Below are 14,917 nucleotides of genomic sequence, written 5' to 3' on the forward strand. Positions count from 1 at the left end.
GTCTTAAAATCCTGTAAAACCGATAATAGTGAAACAATTCATCACTTATCTTCAGAATTAGAGAACTTTACTCTATTTCATGGTTCCAAGGTACTTTGAAATGGTTATATAATGAACACAATCAGCTGCCGTTTAAATAGATTTATTTAGTCACAACCTTCTATAGACTTGGCAGATGAGAACTTGACATGTATGTAAAGCATTGACAGGAGCAACACATGGTATATAAAAGGTAAGGTATATAACAGTTTATAGTGATTAACAGATGTGCTACAATTAGTACTGAACAAGGACAACATTCAGACTGCTGTTGAATTGAAAACCCAAAAGAAGAGTCTTGCCTTTCTGGTACTTTTTGGTTATTGTATCAAATTCTCCTTGCCTCTTCTGTTGTCTCCATCCCCTTAACTGATTTCTGCAAGGCCTCCACCACTATACGGGGAGACTGAGTGGCGCAGCGGTCTAAGGTACTGCATCACTACAGACCCGGGTTCAATTCTGGGATGTATCACAACAGGCCGTTATCGGGGGTCCCATAGGTTGGCGCACAATTGGCCCAGCATCGTCCGGGTTAGGGGAGGATTTGGCCGTGGTAGGCCGTCATTGAAAATTAGAATTTGTTCTTAACTGACTTGCCTAGTTAAATAAAAAAACATTCAAATCAACTTGATGAAGCTGGACTTCCAGTTTAGCGTTGAGATGTGACATCACAAGTTCTGGCTCTGCGTGGGCAACCTTGTTGACATAAAGATTAGAAAAATAGCTCATATCACATAGGTATATTTAACTCTGATAACTAACATTTAAATGTTTATATTTTGACTGGACAGTAATTTAGCCTGAACCAAATCTGAACAGAATGAAAATGTCAGGAGGTACAGTTACTGTAGGAGGATCCAGAATAATCCAGAATGTCCTCACAATGGAGGTGGTGTGAGAAGCTGGAACCACAGCCTAATTAGGAGAGCTTGCACTGTACATGACTGGCACAACACAGAATGTTAGATTAGGACCTTGACACAACTCTATATAAGGCTGATGAGTCCTGTGATGTCCTCATAATTATCTATAATGTCCTAACGGAGGTGGGTGTGAGAAGTAAGCAGGACCCTAGTCTATTGTGTGATGGGCAGGACAGTCCGTCTTCTGAAGGGCACTACGTGGCCGATGACACTCACCCTCTAGGATGATTGATGGTTCCCCCAGTCAATCGTGTGAAGGACCCCATTGGAACGACACTACCCCTCCAGGATGACTGGCGGCACCCCAGGAAGTAGAGAGGACCTTAGTCCATCATGTGATGTGCGCTGTGGGACCAATGACACTCCCCCGCCATGATGATTGGTGGCTCCCCCAGCAGCAGATCGTCCGCCCCCAGGGCGGAGCAGTGCTCGGAGTTCACAACGTTAGGGATGTTGAAGTGGGACAGGGACATTGCCTCTCTGTGGTCAGTCCGGTTCCCCCCCAACATGGCAGCCCCTTGCAGGGCACGGCTGACACCTACTTCCATCCCCACCACCACCCCCTCCTCTGGGCTGCCTGACCTGCCTCGCCCCGGCCCCTGGACAAGCCCTCCTCTGGGTGCTCCCACAACTCGTGCGCCAGCTCTAGGCCTGGACCCCTCCTGGGCCTGTTCCTCATTGATGTAGCAGTGGAAGAGGGAGCGGCTGAGAGAGGAGTCCAGTAAGGGGCGATGGAGGCAGGGCCGGTGGTCAGGGTCTGCAGGGGGGCGGAGGTCTTCCACACAGCTGGTCAGACGAACACGCTTCTTATAGGGCTCAGCTCCTCTAGACGGGGGACAGTTGAGGACCAGGAGTGAATTAGAAGAGAAATAGGTGTGACTACCTCACAATTAAAAGTGAAAAACATAAACTGCCTTAATCAGAATCAGGGAGGACAGGGAGAGAGAAGAAAGAGACATAGATGTTATGTGAGGGAGGACAGGGGGAGGGAAGAAAGACATGGATGTTATGTAAAGGAGGACGGGGAGGGAAGAAAGAGACATGGATGGTAGGTAAGAGAGGACAGGGAGAGGGAAGAATGAGACATGGACGTTAGATAAAAGCGGACAGGGAGAGGGAAGAAAGGACAGGGAGAGGGAAGAAAGAGACATGGATGTTATGTAAGGGAGGACGGGGAGGGAAGAAAGAGACATGGATGGTAGGTAAGAGAGGACGGAGAGGGAAGAAAGAGACATGGATGGTAGGTAAGAGAGGACAGGGATAGGGAAGAAAGAGACATGCATGGTAGGTAAGAGAGGACAGGGAGAGGGAAGAAAGAGACATGCATGGTAGGTAAGAGAGGACGGAGAGGGAAGAAAGAGACATGCATGGTAGGTAAGAGAGGACAGGGAGAGGGAAGAAAGAAACATGCATGGTAGGTAAGAGAGGACGGAGAGGGAAGAAAGAGACATGCATGGTAGGTAAGAGAGGACAGGGAGAGGGAAGAAAGAGACATGCATGGTAGGTAAGAGAGGACAGGGAGAGGGAAGAAAGAGACATGCATGGTAGGTAAGAGAGGACATAGAGAGGGAAGAAAGAGACATGGATGGTAGGTAAGAGAGGGTATCATGTATTCCCTTTTGCGGAGTATGACTCTTCATTCATGCTCAAACAAACAAGTCTTTCGATTGAATAATCAATGCATGTTTAGAAAGAGCTGTGTGTTGCGTGTCCGTGCGCTAATTCTGTGTATATTGGCACTCGTGTATATTGGCTCAACACCATATTTCTATCCTCTTAGCAGGTGTCTTTGTTTTTTGGCTTTAGCTCAGCTCAGTATATAGCTGCATTAAAGCAGGCAGAGAGCGAGAGAGGAAGAGAGAGGGAGGAAGAGAGAACGCTGAGTAAATGGATGTCATAGCGTTGGACTAGAGTAGTGGAGCGCTGTGATCAGCAGACCTGGGAGGTTAACAGGCTTGGCCCTGGTGGGGCCTCTTGAGGCCCTCTGACCTCCATTACTGAACACAGCAAGACAACTTGCTCCTCTACTCAGCAGCCAGCACTCATCAGCTCTCACATTCACTTAGGGCCTAATAGGCTGTGTTTAGACAGGCTGTCCAATTCAAGTTTTGCCCCAGTTATTGGTCTTTTGACCAATCCTATCAGATCTTTTCACATCAGATCATATTCAGAGCTGATCTAAATGATAAAACGACCAATTTGTGAAAATAAAATCAGAATTGGGATGCCTGTCTAAATGTAGCCATAAAGAAGAGAAGCCTGATGTGTTCTCAGCACACCCATGCACGCACGCACGCGCACACACACACACACACACACACACACACACACACACACACACACACACACACACACACACACACACACACACACACACACACACACACACACACACACACACACACACACACACACACACACACACACACACACACACACACACACACACACACAGAGGGCTACAATTGGAAATGCAAGACTTAGAGGGAGACTGATGGTTATCACTCAGTCTTTCATTTGTTGTTATAGTCACACACACAGAAACAGACTTCCAGCCTTAACTAGTTGGTCACATTAAATGCATTAACTGCCAGCCTGCTTGCTGTGCTGTGGTCCTGCAATAGATAGAGCCTGGGAAGTATCAAGGTAGAGCAGCATGCTGGTCAGTCACCGGTCCCTGCAGGCTGATTGTTTTCATCAGCAAGCCAGTGAGGTCTGTCTGGAAGGCAGTGAGGTCTGTCTGGAAGGCAGTGAGGTCTGTCTGGAAGGCAGTGAGGTCTGGAAGCCAGTGAGGTCTGTCTGGAAGCCAGTGAGGTCTGTCTGGAAGCCAGTGAGGTCTGTCTGGAAGCCAGTGAGGTCTGTCTGGATGCCAGTGAGGTCTGGAAGCCAGTGAGGTCTGTCTGGAAGCCAGTGAGGTCTGTCTGGAAGCCAGTGAGGTCTGTCTGGAAGCCAGTGAGGTCTGTCTGGAAGCCAGTGAGGTCTGTCTGGAAGCCAGTGAGGTCTGTCTGGAAGCCAGTGAGGTCTGTCTGGATGCCAGTGAGGTCTGGAAGCCAGTGAGGTCTGTCTGGAAGCCAGTGAGGTCTGTCTGGAAGCCAGTGAGGTCTGGATGCCAGTGAGGTCTGTCTGGAAGCCAGTGAGGTCTGTCTGGAAGCCAGTGAGGTCTGTCTGGAAGCCAGTGAGGTCTGTCTGGAAGCCAGTGAGGTCTGTCTGGAAGCCAGTGAGGTCTGTCTGGAAGCCAGTGAGGTCTGTCTGGAAGCCAGTGAGGTCTGTCTGGAAGCCAGTGAGGTCTGTCGGAAAGGCAGTGAGGTTTGTCTGCAAGGGATCCCAGAGCTGAGCCTCAGCCGAGCCTGGCAGAGATCCACTCCAGAAGAACAGATACATACAGACTCAGGGGCACAGCTCTCTGACAGCTAATGAGAGAGCCGTGGCAGCTGCCACACACAGTCACAGGGATAAGGGAGGTTCAGAGAGCAACATAAAACGTTCACAGGGGAAAACTGAGCTTAAAGAAATAGTCAGCTTAGATAGAGTTGAGAAAGGAGAGTGGTAGAGAGAGAGGGGATGAAGCTCCAAGAGAAAGAGAACTCAGACACCGCATGCAAACAGACTGCATCATTACATTGGCGTACGATTATTTCTATGCAATTGTTGCAATCTATGCACGGCATAACCACAATCAGAATCACACAACATGGAAGTGTTATGAATTATCTTCCAGCCACATGCCAGGTGTGTGTAACAACAGGCTACACCCACTACTTTATTATAAACAAAATCACCAATAGCAATATATGATACATAAAACATAATTGGTTACACTTTACTTCACACCCACCGTCATAACAGGTTATGACACGGCCATAACCATGTCATAAAATGTAATAACAGCTGACATAACTTGTCATAACCTATTATAATATGATCATAACACTGTCATAATAAAATATATATAGACCGGTTGTGATGTATATTGTGTTATTTTATGGCTGGTTATGACACCTACATAAGAGTGTCAAAACCCACAAAACCTACCACACAAAGCAAAACATTCCATTACACCATATCCTACTTGTCAACAGTGTCAATGTTATATATACAGAACAGTACCAGTCAAAAGTTTGGACAGATGTACTCATTCAAGGGATTTTCTTTATTTTTACATTGTAGAATAATAGTGAAGATATCAAAACTTTGAAATAACACATATGGAATCATGTAGTAACCAAAAAAGTGTTAAACAAATCAAAATATATTTACATTTGAGATTCTTTAAAGTAGCCACCCTTTGCCTTGATGACAGCTTTGCACACTCTTGGCATTCTCTCAACCAGCTTCACCTGGAATGCTTTTACAAGAGTCTTGCATGAGTTCCAACAAATGCTGAGCACTTGTTGGCTGCTTGTCCTTCACTCTGCACTCCAACACATCCCAAACCATCTCAATTTGGTTGAGGTTGGGTGATTGTGGAGGCCAGGTGATCTGATACAGCACTCCATCACTCTCCTTCTTCATCAAATAGCCATTACACAGCCTAAAGGTGTGTGTTGGGTCATTGTCCTGTTGAAAAACAAATGATATACCCACTAAGCACAGACCAGATGGGATGGAGTATCGCTGCAGAATGCTGTGGTAGACCTGCTGGTTAAGTATGCCTTGAATTCTAAATAAATCACTGACAGTGTCACCAGTAAAGCACCCCCACCCCATCACACCTCCTCCTCCATGCTTCACGATGGGAACCACACATGCGAAGATCATCCGTGCACATACTCCGCGTCTCACAAAGACCAAAAATCTCAAATTTGGACTCATCAAACCAAAGGACAGATTTCCCCCAGTCTAATGTCCATTGCTCATGTTTCTTGGCCCAAGCAAGTCTCTTCTTATTATTGATGTCCTTTAGTAGTGGTTTCTTTGCAGCAATTTGACCATGAAGGCCTGATTCACGCAGTCTCCTCTTAACAGTGGGATGTTGAGATGTGTCTGTTACTTAGGTGCAGTTAACTCTAATGAACTTATCCTCTGCAGCAGAGGTAACTCTGGGTCTTCCTTTCCTGTGTCGGTCCTCATTACAGCCAGTTTCATCATAGCGCTTGATGGTATTTGCGACTGCACTTGAAGAAACTTTCAAAGTTCGTGAAATATTCCGGATTGCTGTTTCTCTTTGCTTATTTCAGCTGTTCTTGCCATAGTATGGACTAGGTCTTTAACCAAATAGAGCTATCTTCTGTATACCACCCCTACCTTGTCACAACACAACTGATTGGCTCAAACACATTAAGAAGGAAAGCAATTACACAAATGAACTTTTAACAAGGCATACCTATTAATTGAAATGCATTCCAGGTGATTACCTCATGAAGCTGGTTGAGAGAATGCCAAGAGTGTGCAAAGCTGTCATCAAGGCATAGGGTGGCTACTTTGAAGAATCTCAAATATAAAATATGTGGATTTGTTTAACACTTTTTTGGTTACTACATGATTCCATGTGTTATTTCATAGTTTTGATGTCTTCACTATTATTCTACAATGTAGAAAATAGTAAAAATAAAGAGAAACTCTTGAATGTGTAGGTGTGTCCACACTTTTGACTGGTACTGTATATATATATATATTTCTTTATTAACGTTGTTAAATTATCATTGTAATTGCACACACATTGATGTCAGACATGGACCTACCCCAATGATCTGTTAATGACGGGATGAAGTCAGGAGCAGATTTCAGGAGCAAAACCAGACACCCTCTTTTTGACTGATGACTGATATAAGGGCATGTACGTGATAGTCTTATCTGGCTTATATGATTATGGTCATAATGCTTCTTGACTTTGTCATGACATTTATTTGCTACAAGTTATTTAAAATGATGAAAAAAATATGACTGTAAAGAATTCATTTCAACAAAAAAAGGATTTAAGAGAAACTTTCAAATAAACTGAAACTTTTTGGCATGGAATAAAACATTTGAATAAATGTAGGTTTTCACACTCTTCTGTACAGTTGAAGTCGGAAGTTTACATACACGTAGGTTGGAGTCATTAAAACTCATTTCTCAACCACTCCACACATTTCTTGTTAAACTATAGTTTTGGCAAGTTGGTTAGGACATCTACTTGTGTTTGACACCAGCAATTTTTCCAACAATTGTTTACAGACAGATTATAAGACTTATAATTCACTGTATCACAATTCCAGTGGGTCAGAAGTTTACATACACTAAGTTGACTGTGCCCTTAAACAGCTTGGAAAATTCCAGAAAATTATGTCATGGCTTTAGAAGCTTCTGATAGGGTAATTGACATCATTTGAGTCAATTGGAGGTGTACCTGTGGATGTATTTCAAGGCCTACCTTCAAACTCAGTGCCTCTTTGCTTGACATCATGGGAAAATCAAAAGAAATCAGCCAAGACCACAGAAAAATAATTGTAGACCTCCACAAGTCTGGTTCATCCTTGAGAGCAATTTCTAAACGCCTGAAGGTACCACGTTCATCTGTAAAAACAATAATATGCTAGTATAAACACAATGGGACCACGCAGCAGTCATACCGCTCAGGAAGGAGACACGTTCTGTCTCCTAGAGATGAAAGTACTTGCGAAAAGTGCAAATCATCCCGGAACAACAGCAAAGCACCTTGTGAAGATGCTGGAGGAAACAGGTACAAAAGTATCTATATCCACAGTAAAACTAGTCCTATATCGAAATAACCTGAAAGGCCGCTCAGCAAGGATGAAGCCACTGCTCCAAAACTGCCATAGAAAAAAGCCAGACTACGGTTTGCAAATGCACATGGGGACAAAGATCATACTTTTTGAAGAAATGCCCTCTGATCTGATGAAACAAAAATAGAACCTTTTGGCCATAATGACCATCGTTGTCACGATCGTCGTACTGATTAGACCAAGGCGCAGCGGGAATGTGTATGCTCATCTTCTTTTATTTAATGAGAAGAAAACGAAACAAAACACTTAATCAAAACAACAACGATGACGACGAAAAAAACAGTCCTGTGAGACATTCAGCTACACATGGAACAACTACCCACAAAAACCCATGAAAAAACACCCCTACTAAATAGGACCTTCAATTAGAGGCAACGAGGAAAAGCTGCCTCCAATTGAAGGTCAACCCAATAAACTAAACATAGAAATAAAATAACTAGACACAGACTAACATAGAACATTAACCAAAACCCCCCGAAACACATAAAACAAAAACCCCCTGCCACGTCCTGACCAAACTACAATAACAAATAACCCCTTTTACTGGTCAGGATGTGACAATCGTTATGTTTGGAGGAAAAAGGGGAGGCTTGGAAGCCGAAGAACACCATCCCAACCGTGAAGCACGGGGGTGGCAGCATCATGTTGTGGGGGTGCTTTGCTGCAGGAAGGACTGGTGCACTTCACAAAATAGATGGCATCATGAGGCAGAAAAAGTATGTTGATATATTGAAGCAACATCTCAAGACATCAGTCAGGAAGTTAAATCTTGGTCGCAAATGGGTCTTCCAAATGGACAATGACCCCAAGCATACTTCCAAAATTGTGGCAAAATAGCTTAAGGACAACAAAGTTAAGGTTTTGGAGTGTCCATCACAAAGCCCTGACCTCAACCCTATAGAAAATGTGTGGGCAGAACTGAAAAAACGTGTATGAGCAAGGAGGCCTACAAACCTGACTCATTTACACCAGCTCCGTCAGAAGGAATGGGCCAAAATTCCCCAACTTATTGTGGGAAGCTTGTGGAAGGCTGCCCGAAATGTTTGACCCAAGTAAACAATTTAAAGGCAATGCTACCAAATACTAATTGAGTGTATGTACACTTCTGACCCACTGGGAATGTGATGAAAGAAATAAAAGCTGAAATAAATCCTTCTCTCTACTATTATTCTGACATTTCACATTCTTAAAATAAAGTGGTGATCCTAACTGACCTAAGACAGGGACTTTCTACTTGGATTAAATGTCAGGAACTGTGAAAAACTGAGTTTAAATGTATTTGGCTAAGGTGTATGTAAACTTCCGACTTCAACTGTAGGTGTCATAACCAGCCATAAAAAAACACAATATATGTCACAACAGGTGTAAATATATGCGTCATGACAGTGCTATGACCATATTATGACAGGTCTTGAGAAGTTATGTCAGCTCTATTGACATTGACATGGTTATGACCGTGTAATAACATGTTACGACACTAGGTGTTAAGTGAAGCGTTACCACATAATTGCATAAAATTATAAACATCATAAACTTTGATCTTGTACTTTTTCAAGTAAATGTATTGACCTGTCAAAAAATGTCTTGTTGCTATCCCATAAACACATAGTTGAAAGCTACAGATTTGCACTGTCTACTGTGGTTAATCTGCTTCCATTCCTGAGATCGCACAGCAAAGCAATGCACAAGTTGGATCCAAAGTATGCGGCACACTGCGCACACCGACCGCAGCCTAGTCCGGCAGATGAGCTACAGCGGTGCGGCTTGCCTACCATTGAAATGAATGGACTTCCGCCGGAACACATACAGTTTACCGCAGTTTGTTTGCACGAGGCTAGAGAGAGAGATGAGGGGAATGGGAGAGAGACAGGGCACGGAGGGAGGCAGAATAGAGGGACCACCAAGGGAGAGATCTCTGACTGAAAAGGAGAGAGAAAGGATAAAGAGAGGTGCAGAGGATGGGAGAGAAACAGGGCATTGAGGGAGGGGGGAAGAGACGGAGGGACCACCAAGGGAGAGATCTATGACTGAAAAGGAGAAAGAAGGATCGAAGCAGAGCTAATAGAATGAAAAAAAGAGGGCGCTGACAGAGAGTGAGAGAGAGCGAGAGAGAGAGAGAGAGAGAGAGAGAGAGAGAGAGAGAGAGAGAGAGAGAGAGAGAGAGAGATCACGTGTGTAAATTAGACATATGCTACAACCATGGATACAAGGGAAGAGGGCTGCTGATAATTAGAATCCTTTACTAAGAAGTCATCAAACATCAGAGTGCACTGAGACTGGGAGGGAGAATTGTAGCATTTACAGAGAGGAAAAGCAAGAGACACTCTGAACCAGGCGCTCTCTGTGGTGCTGAAGCAGAACTAACCACAGCCTGTGTAAGGCTCTGCCACTAACACGCATGGTGCTGTCCATGGTGCTGGAAAGTAAGTACCACAAAACATGGAATATGAACAGCCACACTGCCAATGTTATTTACCTGGTGTGATAAATAATTGTGCATGCTAAGAAACTGTCTGTGCTGCTGAACCACCACTAATAAGCAGGTTGCTATCCAAGGTCCTGAAAAGCACCATGAAACTTGGAACATGAACCAGTCACACTGTCTGCCATTTACCTACCTTGGCAAATAATTGTGCACATGTTAAGAGGCACTGGAAGTTGGTGGGTTACTAAGTAATTCACTTGATTGACATGTGATGGCTGGTTGATAAGGAGACTCACTCGGGATGTGGAGCTCCTGTCTTGGTGAGAAGCGTCAGGACAAAGAACATGAAGATGACAAAGACAGCCAGGCCCACCCAGAAGCCTATCACAATGGAGTCTGCAACACAACAACACTTGATTGACAGGTCAAATACATGTTTTAGTTCCAATGTATAGTAGGTCATTATATCTATAGAATGACAAAAACAACAGTATTTTAAGCACAATGAGATGGAGAGAGAGAACTATGAAAATGTGTTATGATCCAAGTGACATTGTGAGGTGCATGTTATCCTAGAGGGAAAATACATGTATTGATTGTGTGTGTAATTTAAAAGGCTGACACACATACAGGCCTAAACAAGGAACCCCCTTACTCAGACACTCAGCATTGACTTGCTTATATTTCTCTGCAGGGTTTACACTCTAAGGCGGTCCCCCCCTCCTCTCTCTCTATAGCTCTCATAAACTACACACACACCCTCTACCTATTTGTCATTATGAAGAATATCGGCTATACTTATCTTTAACTTCTAGCCACAAATATGAATGTGATGCAATGAGCCATGGCAATTCTCAGGCATAAATACATGCACACATGATTTAATCACAGTTCACTTCTACAATAAAGTCATGCATGCGTAACGCAGAGAAGATGGGTGAAAGGGGGAGGGGCAGCACAGGACTGTAAACTGAGATCCTGTACTTACATCGGTGCGCTTTGAGTCCCTCGAACGAAACAGGCTCATCATCGTCGTAATATTCATATGTCCACTTGTAGTCCGGGTCCGGAGCGTTTCCGCCTGATAGATTTGAGTGGTTAAACTCAGACATCTCCAAAAAGATCCAAGAGCGCAGGCGGACTAAAAACAACAAAAAAGGCGAACGTTAAATACAACACCGCATTGTGCCAAACAATTTCAAGTAATGGTCATCAGTAGATGCGCAAGCTTCAGTCATTGGACAATGTTGGTGCGGTGCGTGCGCAGTGAGACAGGTTTATTCCCCCACAGCAATCTTTTTTTTTTTTTATCTAGCGAAGTAGGCGAGGATTTCTGAGGTATACTAAACTTCACCACACGCAGCTGTGCGCTTACACTGCACGCTCTCTCTCTCTCTCTCTGGATTCGGAACGAGGGTGCGCCTCTCCATTGACATCATCTTGAATTGCTTTCGGACTCGCGCGCTTGGCTAGGATGCGCAGAGCAATAAAGAGTTGGAGGGCGGTTAAATGGAGAGCGGTAGCTAGGATATGTAGCCTACACTTTTAGAAGAGAGGGACTGCGACGTGGAGTGATCTCATCACAATCCATCAATGAAAATATTTATGCAAAGGCACTAGTGGCTTTAAAGATGTTCTGGATCTATGTTTTGGAATACTGTCAATAAGCCATCATGTTCAAAGGTCAAGCATACTCTATTTTATTGTCACGAAAACAGAGTGAAATTAAAGTAGCAGAATCCAGGCTATTATTCATCTAAGGTTCAGCAGTTAATTAATCAGTGGATGCTTGAAAAGGGATGATTTCAGAAGAGACATTTAATTATTCTCTCTTTGTTCACCATTGTCTTATTTAAGGATTAAATATTCCGCAGGCAGTGAAGATGAACTGAACTGATGCACAAGACACTATACAAGCAAGAGCTTTTGAATATATTAATTCAGGATCGGTGTTCCGTTCATGTAACAAGAACATTTCCCAGGACATAGACATATCTGATATTGGCAGAAAGCTTAAATCCTTGTTAATCTAACTGCACTGTCCAATTTACAGTAGGTATTACAGTGAAATAATACCATGCTATTGTTTGAGGAGTGTGCACAGTTTTGAACTTGAAAATGTATTAATAAACCAATTAGGCATATTTGGGTAGTCTTGATACACAGTTTTGAACAGAAATGCAATGGTTTATTGGATCAGTCTAAAACTTTGCACATACACTGCTGCCATCTAGTTGACAAATTGTAATTGCAACTGGGCTAGAATAATACATTTTGGCCTTTCTCTTGCATTACAAAGATGGTACAAAAAATTTACGGTTGTTTTTTTCTTTGTATTATCTTTTACGAGATCTAATGTGTTATATTCTCCTACATTCCCACAAACTTCAAAGTGTTTCCTTTCAAATGGTATCAAGGATATGCATATCCTTGCTTCAGGGCCTGAGCTACAGGCAGTTACATTTGGGTATGTCATTTTAGGCGAAACTTTAATTAAGCTGAATGTTTTGAACTGAAAATGGAACAATCACTTTAAAATTGGTCTAGGGCTATCATTGTAGTGCATGTAAAAGATGCAAAAAAAATGACAATTTGAAAAAGATCAATCTAGAAGAAATTATCTTTACACTGGTGAACTCACATTGCAGTTACAGTAAGATAGCAATTTTCACTTTGAATGGCCTCAGGCTGATCATTATAGTATACATTCTTAAGCCTTAGGCATCATGTCCATGCCTCTAATTGATCACCTAGAGGGTCAAGACTAAAGAGAAATCCCTATGTCTGAAATGATCAATAGCCTACCTAAGCAACTTCTCAAAGATAATAAGGAGACATTTATCAAAGCAGCCACGTATAAAAAAACTCAGTTACTGTAGGCAATATGAAAGATACAATTAGTAAATGCTCTGGTCCCCTTTTACAGTTAAAATATCCCAGCAGATTATTGACTATATCTGGCCAACATGGCTATACTGCATGTGTGTAACCCTGTGTGATCTGCTATGTGAATGGCAGGTCAGGTGTGCTGTTCTATTGAGTCATCCTTCCAGACCTGCAGGCCGGTGTTTAGCTCTTATGAACCAGAGCTCAGGGGACACAACACACACACACACACACTGCTACAGCTAATTGGACCACAGGATAACAGTACCATATAATTGTACAATGCACCAGGGATATAGATCTGGTAGGTACGCCCTGAGCTGAAAATTTCATTAGATTCACAAAACAAATGGTGTCATATAACTAGTTATAGACTACTATTAACCATGCTTGTTAAATATGATCTTCAGGAGAACACATGTGGATCAGGGTTTTCAGTGCCTTTCTGATACTCTTTCATGACCGATAGCACAGAGAATGATTGCACTGTAGGCGGCCTAGTAACCATTCTGACCTCTCCCTCTCATTATACGATTCTGGGTTTTGTTGTACCTGATACAAATCAGTGTTTGATTGCTGATACACAGGCGTCATCAGCCGGTCCACCTCTCACTGGACTTTTCAACTCCTATCCAGGAACGCCCTCAACATGGTGAGTCGACAGTAATTGGCCAAATCACTGCCCGCCTGTGGATGGCTTCCAGCTTGGTGCAGATCTTTTCCACCATAATAACCAGCAAAAGGCCTTTTCAGCAGCACTTGCTAGGTGCTATAGCGCAATCTTCTGTCATTTTATTTGATGCCCAGAGCCAAAAGAAGTCTCCATGTTGATTAGGCAGGGAAGCCATGCCAGCTAACTTCAACTGGGTAAACCCAGACACTTCATCCCTTCCCTCGCATCTTATCTGCCAGGATTTCATACTTTCCCTTCTTGTGCTGGTATGCTTCCACGCACCTCTCTGAGGGCACTGTGAGTTCCACAGTCACCAGCTTTTTCTCCTTCACCGCCCATAAGATGATGTCTAGACGGTGAGTGGTGACAACCATGTCAGGGGGAAGCTCAGCTGTCTGTCTAGGTTAACACGCATCTACCACAATCTGGCATCTCCCACATTCTGGCTTGTTCCAGGATGCCATCCTTCCTGGGTCTGGCTGCTTCTGCTTCTCGTGGCCTGACTAAGTTGATGTGGTGGCCTTTGTTGGTGGGAGTCCTCTTTTTCCTTTGTTGATTCCTTAAGGATCATGGCCAGTTCCTTCAAAACTTGGTCATGCCTCCATCTGAATTTGCCTAGGGAGAGGACAACAGTGCACTATGTTAAAACATTCTCCATGGTGCCAGGTTTGTTGCAGAGAGAGAGGTTTGGGTTTTCAGTGAGGCCCCACCTGTGTAAGTTAGTGAGGGATGGGAGCACATCATAGACAGATCTTAAAGGGAACTGGATTCTGGCAGGTTCCATCCTCCACAGCTCATCCCAAGAGACTCCAGGCTCCCAACCTCACTGCTTTGGCCCTTCTCTGTTCCTCCATATGCCTGACTTCCTGCTGCACCAGGTCTCCTTTCAGGGGTGTTGGCTTTGGCCCAGCATGTGGTTTTTGTTGCTTCAAGGCCCTGTCTTTATTGGCAGATGTTCCACATTTTTTGCCAGCAGCATACCACCCTGCATCCCACTGCTGGCTTGCCTCTGAAGCTCAGCAGGGTTGGTCCTGGCTGCTCTTTGGATGGAAGACCAGATGCTGCTGGAAGTGGTGTTGGAGGGCCAGTACGAGGCACTCTTTCCTTTTGTCTAAAGAAATATCCCAATGCCCCATTGCCCTGTGTAGGGTGCCATCTTTCGGATGGGACGTTAAACAAGTGTCCTGACTCACTGTGGTCACTAAAGATCCCATGGCACTTATTGTAAGTGAAGGGGTGTTAATCC

At 43.8% G+C, this 14,917-nt stretch overlaps 1 protein-coding gene across 1 annotated transcript; it reads right to left on the reverse strand.

The window, feature by feature from the left end:
* Positions 1-126: 126 nt before the first annotated feature.
* Positions 127-11,494, reverse strand: LOC106605485 (melanocortin-2 receptor accessory protein 2A). The gene is made up of 3 exons (XM_045718624.2): positions 11,101-11,494; positions 10,409-10,508; positions 127-1,787 (listed from the first exon to the last, which is right to left on the reverse strand). Exons 1-3 carry the CDS (start codon positions 11,222-11,224, stop codon positions 1,286-1,288), a joined length of 726 nt encoding a protein of 241 aa, XP_045574580.2. The 5' UTR covers positions 11,225-11,494; the 3' UTR covers positions 127-1,285.
* Between the last annotated feature and the right edge of the window lie 3,423 nt (positions 11,495-14,917).

The sequence above is a fragment of the Salmo salar genome, chromosome 05, assembly GCF_965601325.2.
Source record: "Salmo salar chromosome 05, fSalSal1, whole genome shotgun sequence".
NCBI classification, from domain to species: Eukaryota; Metazoa; Chordata; class Actinopteri; order Salmoniformes; family Salmonidae; genus Salmo; species Salmo salar.

Bases quoted from the DNA above. Each gene is read 5' to 3' on its own strand.
- LOC106605485 (XM_045718624.2), bottom strand. From the start codon at position 11,224: ATGTCTGAGTTTAACCACTCAAATCTATCAGGCGGAAACGCTCCGGAC. The intron at 10,509-11,100 runs GTAAGTACAGGA...GTTGTGTTGCAG, and splicing joins GGGACTCAAAGCGCACCGAT to ACTCCATTGTGATAGGCTTC. The intron at 1,788-10,408 runs GTGAGTCTCCTT...TCCCCCGTCTAG, and splicing joins ACAGGAGCTCCACATCCCGA to AGGAGCTGAGCCCTATAAGA.